General features: G+C 40.9%; 1 protein-coding gene across 2 annotated transcripts; it reads right to left on the bottom strand.

Annotated features, from left to right (window-relative positions):
* Window positions 1-4,077: 4,077 nt before the first annotated feature.
* Window positions 4,078-13,904, bottom strand: LOC146622766 (cytochrome P450 4B1-like). Of its 2 annotated transcripts, XM_085366399.1 has the most exons (12): window positions 13,570-13,902; window positions 11,934-12,078; window positions 11,784-11,828; window positions 11,564-11,691; window positions 9,901-10,025; window positions 9,638-9,792; window positions 9,445-9,551; window positions 8,272-8,462; window positions 7,998-8,131; window positions 6,294-6,358; window positions 5,844-5,926; window positions 4,078-5,075 (listed from the first exon to the last, which is right to left on the bottom strand). In XM_085366399.1, the coding sequence occupies exons 1-12, from the start codon at window positions 13,759-13,761 to the stop codon at window positions 4,904-4,906; spliced, it is 1,542 nt and encodes a 513-aa protein (XP_085222525.1). In that variant the 5' UTR covers window positions 13,762-13,902; the 3' UTR covers window positions 4,078-4,903. The 2 variants fall into 2 exon arrangements, with proteins under 2 accessions (XP_085222525.1, XP_085222526.1); XM_085366400.1 differs by lacking the exons at window positions 4,078-5,075; window positions 5,844-5,926; window positions 6,294-6,358 and adding an exon at window positions 6,479-6,776 and having other exon boundaries at window positions 13,570-13,904.
* Between the last annotated feature and the right edge of the window lie 839 nt (window positions 13,905-14,743).

The raw sequence follows: 14,743 nt of genomic DNA on the forward strand, positions 1-14,743 counted from the left end.
TCTGCCTACCTAAAGCAAGATGGTGAACCAGGTTTCTGGTTTGCAGAAATATGTACACTTGCTGTCTAACAGGCCTGCAGGAGACTGGTGCACAAAAGGTGTAAATGAAAACAGAAACTTTTTCAATTGAACTGAATGATAAGTGTGCTCCGCTTGTTGCTGGAACAGCATAATTCTCTGTCTTTATCGTGTGTTTTTGACACTTAAGGGAAGCCATTGCTTAGTTTCTCACCCTTTTGACATAAAAGATATATAAAATTGCTTTGTCTCAGCTTCTGCAGGATCTGTTAAGAATCCTGTTGCAGATAGACTTTAACAAATTCTGAGACTTCTTTACTTCAAATGTTGTCTTATAGGTGCTTGCTTAAAAACTTATCAGATGGTTGTGCCAACTTAACCTTTTAAAGATCTCCTGAAGCTCCCATTTAGTTATTAGTTTGCAGTTTTCTGACCTGCATTCAGTAACTGATGAAATGTGAAACTACTCCCTCCTAACTTTGAAACTGTTGTGGTTTACAGTATCTTTGACTTAAGCCGTCTCTGTTATTGGTTACTGATTACCAACCAGTCATGTCTTTTTGAATGTGTTGGTAATGTACACCACCAGGCAAAAGTTTGGACAACCCTTCTCATTTAATGTTTTTTCTTTATTTTTACAACTTTCTGCATTGTAGATACATACTGAAGACATCAACTATATGAAGCAAGATATATGTAATTATGTAGCAAAGAAAAAGTTGATAAAAAACTCTAAATATGTCATGGCCGAGGCCGTCTCAAAAGGAAAAGGACTCAATTGCTCGGTGCCAAACAGCATGTAAGTAGTCTGAGTGACAACTTTTATTTTCACCACAAGTGTTCACAACTGGAATGTGAGTTGCACAAGTGCTAAATACAACCACTAAACCTAAGAGGTTTATGCAGCCTGAGCTAAGTGAGCAATCTGGTCATTCGTCAGCGGAAAACAGCTGCTCCGAGGATTGGGCTGGAGGGAGAGTCAACCTGGGTCCGGGGAAAGGATAAGAGTCACTGAAAATAGAGTACAGACGTTCAGGTAGGGTTCGGGAGGAATATGGGCAAGCTGTGTGTTCTGAATCTTCCTGAGTACTGCTTACTTGCCGCGGGTGGTCTGTAGTGGCGTGGAGGGGTTAGTAGTCCGGGTGAGTGGTCCGAAATTCCTGGCGTTGAGGCAGGGAGGCAGGCAGGTGAACGGGGTGAACAACCCGTGGGACTGGCAAGTGGTCCAGCGTCCAGATGGGAGCTCTTCGGCAGAGATTTGCGTCCGGCAACTTCATACGTGGAAGGGTTCGCTGAGAATCTGACAAAGAAAGGTTGAGTGCGCTGGCCTTATGAGTCGCCCGTCTTAATCACCCACAGGCGCGAGCAATCAGCAGAAAACAGAGGCCCCTCCCAGGGTTGGAGATGCCGGCTCGGAGGGAGACACACTAGCACACACCCGGACCATGACAAAATATGTTTTATATTTCAGAATACCTCCCTTTGCTTTGTTGACAGTGCTGCAAATCCTTGGTCTTCTCTCAGTGAGCTTCATGATGTAGTAATCTGACATGGTTTTCACTTTACAGGTGTGGTTGGTGAAGGTTCAATTATGGAATTTCTTATCTTCTTAATGGGGTTGGGACCATCAGCTGTGTTGTGCAGAAGAGGAGACTGTGTGAATCAGGCCTTTATGGTCAAATAGCTGCTAAGAAACCACAACTAAGGAAAAGCAACAAGCAGAAGAGATTTGTTTGGGCCAAGGAACACAAGGAATGGACATTAAACCAGTCTAAATCTGTAGTTTGTTTGAGTTTGAGATCTTTGGTTCCACCTGCCATGTCTTTGTGCGACACAGAAAAAGTGAACAGATGGTCTCTACATGCATGGTTCCCACCATGAAGCATGGATGAGGAGGTGTGATAGTGTTGGGGTGCTTTGCTGGTGACACTGTTGGAAATTTATTCAAAACTGAAAATACACTGAACCAGCATGGCTAACACAGCATCCTGCAGCGTCATACATCCCATCCGGTTTGAGTTTAGTTGGACCGTCATTTATGTTTCAATAGAACACTGACCCCAAACACACCACCAGGCTGCGTGAGGGCTAACTGACCAAAAAGATGGAGTGCTGCGCCTCTAGTCACCTGACGTAAGCCCAATGGAGATGTTTTGGGATGAGGTGGACCGCAGAGTGCTCAGCATCTCTGGGAAGTCCTTCAAGACTGTTGGAAAACCATTTCAGGTGACGACTTGATGAAGCTCAGTGAGAGAATGCCAAGAGTCTGCAAATGAGTAATCAAAGCGAACAGTGACTATTTTCCATCCATCTTCATCCGCTTTGTCCGGGGCCGGGTCGCGGGGGCAGCAGCCTAAGCAAAGAGGCCCAGACCTCCCTCTCCCCAGCCACCTCCTCCTCCAGCTTATCCGGGGGAATACCAAGGCGTTCCCAGGCCAGCCGAGAGATATAATCTCTCCAGCGTGTCCTGGGTCTGCCCCGGGGCCTCCTCCCGGTGGGACATGCCTGGAACACCTCACCCAGGAGGCGCCCAGGGGGCATCCTTGTCAGATGCCCGAACCACCTCAGCTGGCTCCTTTCGATGTGGAGCAGCAGCTGCTCTACTCTGAGCCCCTCCCGGATGGCCGAACTTCTCACCCTAAGGGAGAGGCCAGCCACCCTTCGGAGGAAGCTCATTTCTGCCGCTTGTATCCGCGATCTCGTTCTTTCGGTCACTACCCACAGCTCGTGGCCATAGGTGAGGGTAGGGACGTAGATCGACCGGTAAATTGAGAGCTTCGCTTTTACACTCAGCTCCCTCTTCACCACGACGGACCGGTGCAGCGTCCGCATTACTGCAGCTGCAGCCCCAATCCGTCTGTCGATCTCCGGCTCCCTTCTCCCATCACTCGCGAACAAGACCCCGAGATACTTGAACTCCTCCACTTGGGGCAGGAACTCATCCCCGACCCGGAGTGGGCACTCCACCCTTTTCCGGCTGAGAACCATGGCCTCAGATTTGGAGGTGCTGATCCTCATTCCCGCTGCTTCACACTCGGCTGCGAACCGCTCCAGTGCGACTATTTTATGGAATCTAAAATATAAAACATGTTTTAAGTTATTTCACACTTTTTTGTTTACTACATAATTCCTTGTGTTCATTCATAGTTTTGATGCCTTCAGTGAGAATCCAAAAAACACATGAAAATAAATAAAAACATGAAATGAGAAGGTGTGTCCAAACTTTTGACTGGTAGTGTGTGCGCCCTCACAGGAAACAGTAATCATTTTCAACGTTTTTCCCCCCCAGTCTGCTTCCAAGGCCTGTCACTCTGGTGAAACTGCACTCACTAAAGCTGCAAATGTCTTATCTTACCTGCTGGATATCAGCGTTTTTGACAGCATATGCAGCACAGAGACCAGTGTACATTAACTCTTGGCAGCTAAAAACTGCGGTGTTAAATTTGGAATAACCTTTGTGTTTGTTCGACTGCTTTGATGCTCCCTCTTCTCTTCCTCTCAGGTCTCTCTGTTCCGGATCATCAACCATCCTGGGACCTCTTTCTCCCCCTTGGCTGTCAGTTACTGATGTTCGGATCTGGAGCTTTGTCCTCCAGCTTCTCTTATCTCCCTCTCTCCTCTGTATTTATGCTGTCCTTTTTGTGTCCCTTCTCTAGGTTTGTTTACACGTCGAGGCAACTGAATGTTGTTTTGTGTATTTTTTCCAGGTTGGATATCGACGAGATCATGGAGGGGGGACTTGAACTAGATGAAGTAGATGGTGTCAGAGATATGCTGACAACAAAGGCCGTACCATTTACCCAAGATCATTTTTTCAGTCGAACTATTCAGTGGCCCCCCGTGCCCTGTGAGTGGCAGCCCTGCCCACAAGAGGATAGAAATGTCTCATCATTGGATTAATATGACCACTCAGAACAAGCTTGTATTGATTTCTGGTAACCTTCCCCTCTTAAAGGACAAGTGGACTCAAAGATATCAGTCAGAGGTAAAGGTTTTGTCATTTTTCTTACATTTAATTAACCATAAACAACACTACAGTGTGAATTTGCCTTGATATAAACTGATATTTCAGATTTACAATAAGCTGTATGTATGAGGAAAGACTCTAAATGCAATGCGAGTAATTTGATACATTGTCCACATTTTTAAGCATCAACTTTACAGTCTGCCTCTGTAAAATAAGGTTATATTCCAGAGATAAACTTTGATCATATATCTATGAATTGCTTTCATGCTGACTTTCCTTGCTTTTATAAGACTTCATATAAATGCACAAACATAGATAAATGATCTTCATTACAGGTCAAAGGGACCTCTTCTGTAAACAATAGAAGTAATTCGAAATATAAGCTCAATTAACCCTTTTTGTTTGGGTTTATCCTGAATACTAAAATACAGTGAAGAACTTGTTTTATCTTTTTCTGTTATTATTCTTTGGTGCAAACTGAGTGCTAATTTAATTTACAGCATAGCACCAGTTCTCTTCCTCTATTTAAAAATGGCCACAGTTGCTTGGTGTTTAAAATAGAAATATTAAGTGATGAGTGTAAAACTTAATATGGAAATGTAAGTTGTAATTACTAGAATTTTATCTACAACCTTACACTGCAAAAGTGCAATGCCATTTACTACAATTCTGTTATGTACTACTCGTAAAAAAAAAAGCAAATTCTAGTACTTTCTGCACAAGCTTCTCCTTTAGTGTTTTTGTGTAAAAAGCAGATTTTTTTCAACAAGTAATTTTTCCTAAAACATAAACTGCACGGCAGAGTTAATTAAATTTTATGTGAAAGCTCAGTTATATGGTAGAAGGTAGAATCAACATACTTTTTTTACTTTCTAAATAAAGTAATTTTGAGCAGTTCTTGCAGTTAGTGCACTTTAGCTAAGTCTCTAAAGGTTTGATCTTGATGTGGATGCCATTGAGTGAGCGGAGAACCAGTCGGGGGATGATCTTGGGTTTCATAGTGGGCTCCGCTATGAGCTGGTATCGCTTCAGTGTCAGAGCTGTCACCACTTTCATCTCATTCATAGCAAAGTTCTGACCGATGCAGTTTCTGCAAAATACATAAAATGTAAGAAATACACAAAGACCTGAAAAACAATTAAAATAATTTGATCCTTCTGAGATTTGGACATGCAGAAAATGGAAAGGAGGGATAAATATAGTATGTTATCTTTTAACATTCAGGTCCAAAGGTGCTTGTATTTTAAATGAGATCAATCTTAGATTACAGTGAGTTCCCCCTTTCCCCTACTTGCTCTAGCCCAGTGGTTCCCAAAGGGGGCGGCACGGTATGAAAAAAACAAAACAAAGAATGCTTGGACACTGCTAGCATAATGGATAGGTTTTTGACAGGGCTCCCACACAAACGCAAAGCAGAGGATGAAGCATCGCCAAATATGGTTCCAAACCAACTTCCTTCCAAGCCAAAGACTAGAACATGGTAAATGGTAAATAGACTGGTTCTTATATAGCGCTTTTCTACTCTGAGCACCCAAAGCACTTTATACAACTCGTTCATTCACCCAATCACACACAAGCACTTTTCTAAGTTTTTCGTGCTATCTAACTATCATTCATACATACACATTCACACTCGGATGGATGCATCGGGGAGCAACCTGGGGTTGGTATCTTGCCCAAGGATATTTGGGTAAAACAATGGGGGGCCTAGCAACAAAAGTTTGGGAACCACTGCTCTAGCCCATCATAAAACCAGTTTGCTGATGGAAATGGGGTCAGTGCTAAGTTACACATTCACATACTTGAGACTACTACAAGCAGTCTCTATACAGTGATATAGTTTCAGGTGAGGACAAACCTTGGCCCAGCTGAGAAGGGCACAAACGCATGAGGGGATCTCTTAGCAATGTTCTCTGGTAGGAAACGCAGAGGGTCAAAGACCTAATGTAATACAGGACAAAGAAAGAGAGCAGTGTTATGTGTATTACTTATTTTCTGAACCTCATCGCCCTTATCACTTGCGCAGAGAAAACTGCATTCTGACACATAATAAAGTAAGTCATTAAACCAGCTTGAATCTGTCCTGAGGTCCACTTTGGCACCAGGGACCTACCCACCTCAGCAAATACAGCACTAGTAATTAATTTAATGCACCAGTTTCATGATTGCTTCTTCAGTTATTTGATATATTGTATGCAGCCTTATGGGCAGAGTGCTGAAAACATCACAATTTTATTTCGTCATAGATTCCTTTGATGATGTATTCCATGTAGTAAGTTGTGCTGGGAATAAAATTGTCTTTACTTACATTAGGGTTTTCCCAGACAGATGCATTCCTGTGAATTCCAAATACACCTATTCCAACAACAGAACCTACATTTGAAAGAAATGTGTACTTGGCTTATTATTATTAAAAGATTATAGGGTGTGTGTAGCTGAACATTATCTTTCAAACAAAACAAGCATACACCATATCGAAAAATTTATTGTGACACAACTCATAATTCAGATGCAGGGGTTTTAAGTCCAGTTGGCACAGATACATAAAATCAAGCAGCTAGCCATGCAGCGTGATCAAGTGTAAGTGGTATTATTGCAAACTGGAAATGTTTAGGAAGTATAGCAACTCAGCCATGAAGTGCCAGACCATGTAAAGTTGCAGAGTGAGTGTAGAAAAGTCCATGTTAGCGTGAACTACATTACCCAGCAGCTTTGCAGTCATGGGATTCATGGGACTCCTGAGCTAGATAGCCTGACTTAGTTCATGGGCTGATGAGAGACGAGGGGAGAGCTGCTGGGAAGAAAAGCAAATAGCCCCCCTGTGTTTGTTGTAAATGGTGTGTGTCACATAAACGTGAGTTTACATTTCATTTTTAAGATGTTTTACCCTGTGTGTATTTATTCTAGCTACCTTTGGCATATGTGCTAGTTATAGATAACTATGGTGGCCCAGCTATTGGATAGTTTCTGGCCTTGTTCCAGCTTTATTTGTTCCCTTTACCAATTAATGTGACATTGTACGCTGTAACATGGGTGTATTACGTAGTGGTAGAGGGCTGGCTACTGAACAACTGCCTCAATATAAATATTTCATCTCTTGTGTTGGAGTGCCATCTTGTGGCCCATTTTGGGTAGTGTTTTAATAAATGTGATTGCTCTTAAGAAGCAGTATCAGGTTGATGCACTGCCTTAGCAGATTTGTTGTGGAGGAATTTGTGGCCAGCTTTATTACCGTTTAATCTTAATTCATGTTCTAAAGTATTTCCTGTTCTTGATCGCAGAAACCACACCATATCACCCCTCCACATCCTCCTACACCATGTCATATCTCCTTGTACCATCAGTCTGAGTGTAAATAAACTCCATCTCTTACAATCTACTCCCTGGATGTCAGCCTCTCCTTCTGACCAAGGATAACTATTGTAGCAAAAACCAACATTAAACTGATGTGCACCATTCTGTACAGTGAGGTTGCAGAGTGCATAAAAATCTCCAACGCTCTGCTGACTCAGTAACTGCAGAGCTCTAAACCTCCTCTGGCATCAACATCAGCACAAAAACTGTGTGCCTGGAGCTTCATGGCTCATGGATTCCCATGGCTGAGCAGTTCCAGTGAGTGTAATGTGTAGGCGGCGGTGTACTTTCTGCCCATATATATGATAATAATCTGGTGCCAACATTTAAATACTTCCATTTGGAAAAATGAAGAACTGACAAAGCAATTACGCCACACGTTTAAGAGATTTATACTAGTTTATAGAAAAGATACTGTATGTGACAATACAATCAAATAATACCAATATACCCTTGTAGAATAATAAAGTAATAAGTAATAAGTCAATATAGGTCCTTTATTGAATCGTAAAGAAAAGTCATTTATGTATGTAAAGACAAACAACGTCGGTTAAGAGTTTGTGTTTACCATGTGGCATGAAATGATTCCAAAAGCATTATTAAGTGAAGACATTTAATGTTTACTCTTTGATAATAACAACAGAGTAAAATCACTGACCTGCAGGCACTGTTCTCCCATCACAAAAGGTTACAGTTTTGGTGGTTTTTCTGGAAATTCCTGGTACAGGGGGGTAAAGGCGGAGAGCTTCTTTTATGCACATTGTAGTGTATGGGATTTTACTGAGATCCTCCCTTAAAATGAGACCAACATGCAGTGTTAGTGAAGTCAACTAATAAGAAATCTTGTTTATATGTCTCCTAATAAAGTTTTGGTACCACAGAATGGCACCAACTTGTCTCCCTATTGCAATGTTGTCCTTTCATAAGCCTACCACTCCATGGTTTCCTTGTCATGCAAGGCCTCCATAATCTCCTTCCTGCAAATCTTCTGATGTTCTGGGTTGCAGGCCAGACAGTAGAGGATGAAAGACAGGCCACTGGCTGTGGTGTCATGGCCCTCAAACATGAAGGTGTCCACTTCTGCCCGCATATCTTCATCTGACAGACCCTGCTGGTTCTCATCCTGACGTTGAAATAAAGGATATTTACAGTTGATAAAAGACAGAATGGACTGCACTATACTCTAACTGGGCTTCTCAATAAAAGTGCTTTGTTACTTTTGCTGCTCAGGCTCATTATATTACTTCATCACCCGACTTCAACTCAGCTTTAGCTGGATAACATTCATCCTTATACAGATACCTTTATAAAATTGGGGATTTATTCAGCAGCCAAGTATCAAGGTCCGCTGTTCTTCTTAAACCATATAAAGCACTAATTGTTTGTTTTTTAAGCAAACACCTGCCATGCAGTTAATTATTGATTTTAATTTTTCCTGCCAAGGACAACAATTTGCTATGATATACTCATAAAGGAAGGATTCTTTCTATTCTTTCATTATCGGTTGATTATATTAATATTATACAGTTATTACACAATTATGTGTTTAAGTGATATAAATAAGATTTTTCAATTTGTGTGATTTTCAGTTAAAATGCACGAAAATAAAAAATTAATAAAAATTGGATCATTTTATGCATTTTAATGTGTTTTAAACTGAACCCATGTCACGAAAGCTAAGTCTACTAAGAGAATAAACATGCTAGCTGAGACAGCCCCTACAAGCTGCCGTTTAGAGAAGTTTTTGGGAAAGAAACTGGGCAAAACACTAACCAGTGTTGATCATTCTCTACACAAAAGAGATTTTGTATTCAGGTTGCTGCTCACGAGAATGAAAAGGCTGATCATCGTCTTTGTGTCAGAGGACATTAACATGCAGCTTGGCAACAGCATGCATCTTTGCTTATTTGCTGCATGCATATGCTATTTCAGCTTTAGGCCAGTACTTCAGATATCTGACACGATCTCAAGTTGGCACTTGCCTTATTTTCTGTATGACCTTTATGCAGGAAAACCCCAGTTTGTGACTTGCCTATACATTAAGCAAATCCTACAATGGGAAATGTGTTGAAGTAAGAGGCTGAAACTGATGACACATAACATACTCTTGCAAAGAGAAGGATGTCCAGAAAGTCCAAATATCTCTTTGCCTGTATTTGTCCAAGCTCCTTCTCTTCCTTTAGTGCTTCTCGCCTCTTTCTTATAACTTCCTCTTTAGAAAAGAATATAAAATGTAAGCATTTGTAGATCTGACACTGATTTTTGGCAACGGTTCAGATGAATCAAAGCAAAGCTTACCTGTATGACTGAGGGCCACCTGACGTGCTTTTCTGTATCTGAAACCATGTGGGCTAAGGTGGAAAATGAGGTCACTGTGGTACGGAAACATTCTGAGCCGAAGGTCAATTAGAAAACTGAGGTCATAAACTGCTTTGATGTATGCATTTGTTCCACTGAAATGACAAAGGAGGCAAACATTAAATGCAGATTTACAACAACCAAAGACTCAACATAAAACTGACACTGTAAATGACTCTTTAAAAAGATTCATCTGGGCTCACCCCTCTGTCTGACAGTTGCTGTAGCAGCTGAAGGCACACTTCATAATGCTGTCCAGTGTCATGAGGCTCATGTGTTTAAACAATTCAAAAGGCTCATTTGTGCTTGCATAACTTTCCCACTTATCCTGCCAACAATGAGAGAACAGATGTGTCAGAAGAAAATTGTACATAGCATGATCAGCTACATGAAATGTGTTTTGTATTGATCACTAAGCAATCCACATGTCTACGTAACTTTTTACATGAACTCTTGTGTGATAAACTTATTTAGCAACTAACAGCTTCCTCTTTTCTAAGAACATACAGACTTAGAAAAGGGGAACCTCAGCTCTAAGTTCTTGGAATAACTTTGTTACCTTTGTACACACACAAGCTTGTATAAACAAAGAACGCAGACAGTGACAGAGCGCAAGTCCGTGAGTGCCTCTTGCGAGTACGAGCGCTCTGTGACCATCCTCGCGAGTAAAGACAACTGCAGTGTTTGTGTTTTCTAACTCAGGCGTCACAGCTGAAGAACTGTGGGGTGATTCTTAGAAATCCCCAGTCATTTAAATTGGTCCTTCGAGCTGGATAGATGAGTTGCTGGCTGTGTCGTAAGTACCCATCCTAATGTGTACCTCATGCATCCTGTTCTACGACCCTGAAGCCATCCTTCATGTGTTTCTTCAGTTTTTTTCATATCTGTCTCTTTCAACTTGAGTCAAAACGTGACCTAACTCCCTCCAATCTGTGTTTTCATTTCGTGCTACAGACACGCGTCGTTTTGGCATTCTACTCAGTTCCTGTACTTTTTCTGTTTGTATCACTGAGCACACAGCATTGCCACTTTTAGTTACATAGAGGTGCTGCAAGGTAAGCTTCTGTGGGCCTAATCTGTGAATTTGTGTGTCATATGAAGGATCTTTGTTTAAATCTTAGGGTGTTGTGATACTCATCAAAAGCAAGTGGTCGGGAGTCTGGTGGCAAATACTTCTCTGCCAACCTCTGTAGAGGCTCTAATGGTGGAAGGTCTAGAGTCTAATAGTAGTGGGACACTCCTTTTCCCGCACTGCTATAATTAATCTGTCCCTCTTCTTCTACCTCTTCATAGTTTAACATTAATTCTGCGTGCACGCCTTGTGGTCCTAGAACTACGCCAATTTTTAATTTTTCCATGCTGTCTCTCCCTAGGAGGTTGACTGGACAGGATGGATCGTATATACATTGGTTTTTACAGCTCTTGCCACTTTCTCTATGCACTAGCAGTAGCCCTTCTGTTAGAGATTTTACACTAGTGTGACCTGATGCAGACTTAACTATCAGGGTCTCTTTTGAAAATTTCAGGTTATTAGGTTTTTGATTTAGCACGGTTTTGCATGCACCTGTGTCGCATAACATAGTTACGTAAATTTTTAGTATGGGTCTCTCTCCTAACAGTGTAACTAGTTCATGCACGTTAAACACTTCTGTATCATCCTGTTTTTCCTCACTTCCTTGCTCTCTGTCTAGTCAATCTTCGTTCCTACCTTCTCTCTTAGAAATCCCCTGTCAAGATGTGATCTCTCTGCAGGATACAGACACTGCTCCTGCTTTACTTCTATGATATTTACTGACACGTGCTGACCAACACATCACGACTTTGATTTTATTTATCAATTATGCAACTAAATTGTCTTCAACGTACCAACATAGTCTCAGCAGACTCTGACATCAATTTTACGTATGGTTTCAAAACATCATAATGGAAACCTGGCGTTAAGAGCCTTCTTTGACGGAACCACTTCTGACCTTCTGACACCAACAACCCATTTCCTGAAGAACATGTGCATGAGTGAGGAAAGCAGCAAAACAAACAACTCTGCACTTTAACAAAATGCTGTAGAAGGGAGAAAAATGAACCTTACCAATCCAACCCTCCACAAAACGGTAGGCAAAATCATCTTTTGGCTCTGTTAGGAAACAAAACAAATAAAAATGGTGTTAGGGACCTTTAACTTTACTACACAGTTATAAATGTGCATCAACACAACAACTATGCAAAATATTTCTCATACCTGATGATGTCAGGATAGTTTTTGCATAATCTGGATGCTGAATAATGATGATACTGAGAAAGGGGCCAAACCAGATTGGGAAAACATATGAGTACTCCTGTCCCCATTTCACTACCTTGTCCATAACGGTCCCATCTTGTTTAAACTGAAAGAGAAAAAGTACAACTGAAACACATCACAGCAGGCAGACTTTACTCGTGTAAATTGTGTTGTTTGTCATCTGTGTGTGTCTCTGTTTGCAGAATGGTGTTCTCCAACATGGTGTGGTCTAGTGATGGGATTTCCGGCTCTTTTTAGAGATCCGGCTCTTTAGGTTCGGCTCACTAAAAAGAGCCGGCTCTTTCGGCTCCGAACCGGCTCTTCAGGTTGTTTTGTTGCTTTAATTAATTTATTATTAACAATAATATAAAATTATGCACAAAAGGAATTACTAACGTAAAAACAAGTGGTTTTATTTATATATGTTTATATATAAATATATGCGGTGGCCCCTAGAGACAAAACACGTACAAACTCCAAAACACATTTCTAGCATGAACTGAACTTCCAAAGCAGAGCTACTAGATCACTTAAATTACACAATTGAAAGCATGTGTGTATTGTTTGTGTATTTATACACAGGCACTCATATATATATTCAAATAATTTAAAAAAAAGTTCATTTACCTGTTATTACCACACACCAAATCCGGTCGTTGGTACTTGCTGGCTTGTGTAGCCACAAGATAACAAAGGCTCAACACTGCGCCCAGCATCCTGGAGCACTTCTGTTGTCTTTTGTACGTGTTTTGAGTTTTTATGTGCTTCTGAGTTTTTAAATGCTTCTGAGTTTTTACGTGCTTCGGAGTTTGTACGTGTTTTTACGTGTTTTGGAGTTTTTACGTGTTTTGGAGTTTGTACGTGTTTTGGAGTTTGTACGTGTTTTTACGTGTTTTGGAGTTTGTACATGCTTCAGAGTTCGTACGTGATTTGAAGTTTGTATGTGCTTTGTCTCTAGGGGCCACCGTAAATATACTTTTATTTATTCACTCCACATAAAATGTAATAAATAAATCATATAATACAAAAATCAACTATTCACATTTCAAGTTTTAACTATTTAAATTTTCAGCTTTTTCCTTTCACAAATTTAAAGTGAAAAGAACACAAAACACTGCAAACCACAACACAATTAAATATAAATTATAATATGAAAACTAAAAGAACATGCATATTCTCTGTCATATGGACCTGCATGAATAAACTTTCTCAATCCTTTATCATCTGCAACCGAAAATAGTTGTGGATGATTACTATACCTTTCTAATGTTGTTGTCCCTGCCTCTCTTTCTCTCTCTCTGGCTCTGTTCCTGTGCTACTGAGTGTAACTACCGCCCCTCCCCCCTCTGCCCAGCGTAAAGCACAAGGCTCGCGTGCAGAGTGAAGCGGAAAAAAAGTGCGAGAGAGAGGCTGAGAGAAAGAAAAAAAAAACAAAAACCCACGTGACGGCTCGCGATAAGGAGCCGGCTCGCGTCGTTCACGTCAAAGAGCCGGCTCTAAGAGCCATTTCGTTCGCGAACGACCCATCACTAGTGTGGTCAGCTTTACTGGACGGTTACACATGTTACAGCTGCTGCGAGTGTGTTGAGACAGTTACCTCCAGAACATGTCCAAACAGCCAGTGTGGCGGCGGCCCCGGAAAAGCTTGGAAGTTCCGCAGTGCTTCCCTTCTTTTCGCAAGTAGAATTGTTAATTTATAAACCACGACAAAAACACAGAGCACAACAAAGACGTAATGCATGTGAGGCCAGCCCAGCTGAAACTCCGCGAAAGTTTTAGTTAGTTTCATCTTGCAGGTGCAAGTGTCTTCCGCCTCCGCGTGCAGGAAAACCTCCCCAACAAAGCGCAAAAGGTGATCTGAGCTCACCTTTCTGATAAGAGCTGGAGGAAAAGCGATGTTTTCAGTGCTGTCTCCGGTAGGCGGGGAATTTGACAATCAATAAAACGCTGACTTCATGTCCTGACGGAACTGTTGGCGTTTTGAGCGCAGGAGTGCAACAGCAACATCATTACGGCGGAAAACGAGAACTGGGATGATGAAGATGCAAATATGGGAAGAGTATTGAATTAAAAAGTAGATTATGAAGAAGTGCGGTTAAAAAAATATTTACAAATTCTATCAAAAATAACTTTGTTTGTTAACCAAAATAATTTCTTCTTATGTAAAGTGAACATCACACGCAAAAATGTAGGTTTTCCTTTTGGCTATTCTGTTTGCCTGTCAAACACTTGTTCCTTCATATTGTTACTACATACGTTGAGTTTATTTTAAGAAATATTGACACAATCAAATCCATTTAATTGACTTTATGATTAAAAAACTCAACAAGCAAGGAAATCCTTGACAACGCCTCTAACTTTATATTGTTAAATATAATCTGTGCAGATTATATTCATGTTTTTTTAAACGAATAAATACTCCAGATTACATATCATACTTAATTGCATGCTGATCTATGACAAATTAAGACACTTTAAAGTACTCAGCTCAGCACTTTTGGGGCGTTTATGATATTCATTAGAATTTAATCTCATTAATAAAAGTGTAATTGTGTCAGTTGTTGTACTTGGCAGCCAATAATTTGCTTACAAGTGCTTTGTTTGCACATGAAGTCCAAACTCCAGTGAGTTTAACCGTACGATAAACTGTACAAACAGCTCAATCACAGTTTGGTTCAACCCTCACAAACATTATCTCAGCATAAAATACAATGTGAGAACATATTTGGCATCTATATATTAAAAAAGAAACTGGTTTGCGATGCACATTT

Source organism: Diplotaxodon limnothrissa, linkage group LG11 (assembly GCF_057381915.1).
Source record: "Diplotaxodon limnothrissa isolate DT_005_m linkage group LG11, D_limnothrissa_male_GT1.1, whole genome shotgun sequence".
NCBI classification, from domain to species: Eukaryota; Metazoa; Chordata; class Actinopteri; order Cichliformes; family Cichlidae; genus Diplotaxodon; species Diplotaxodon limnothrissa.

Bases quoted from the DNA above. Each gene is read 5' to 3' on its own strand.
- LOC146622766 (XM_085366399.1), bottom strand. From the start codon at position 13,761: ATGAAACTAACTAAAACTTTCGCGGAGTTTCAGCTGGGCTGGCCTCAC. The intron at 10,026-11,563 runs GTACGTTGAAGA...CATTGTTGGCAG, and splicing joins AGTCTGCTGAGACTATGTTG to GATAAGTGGGAAAGTTATGC. The intron at 5,927-6,293 runs GTAAGTAAAGAC...GTATTACATTAG, and splicing joins CTGTCTGGGAAAACCCTAAT to GTCTTTGACCCTCTGCGTTT.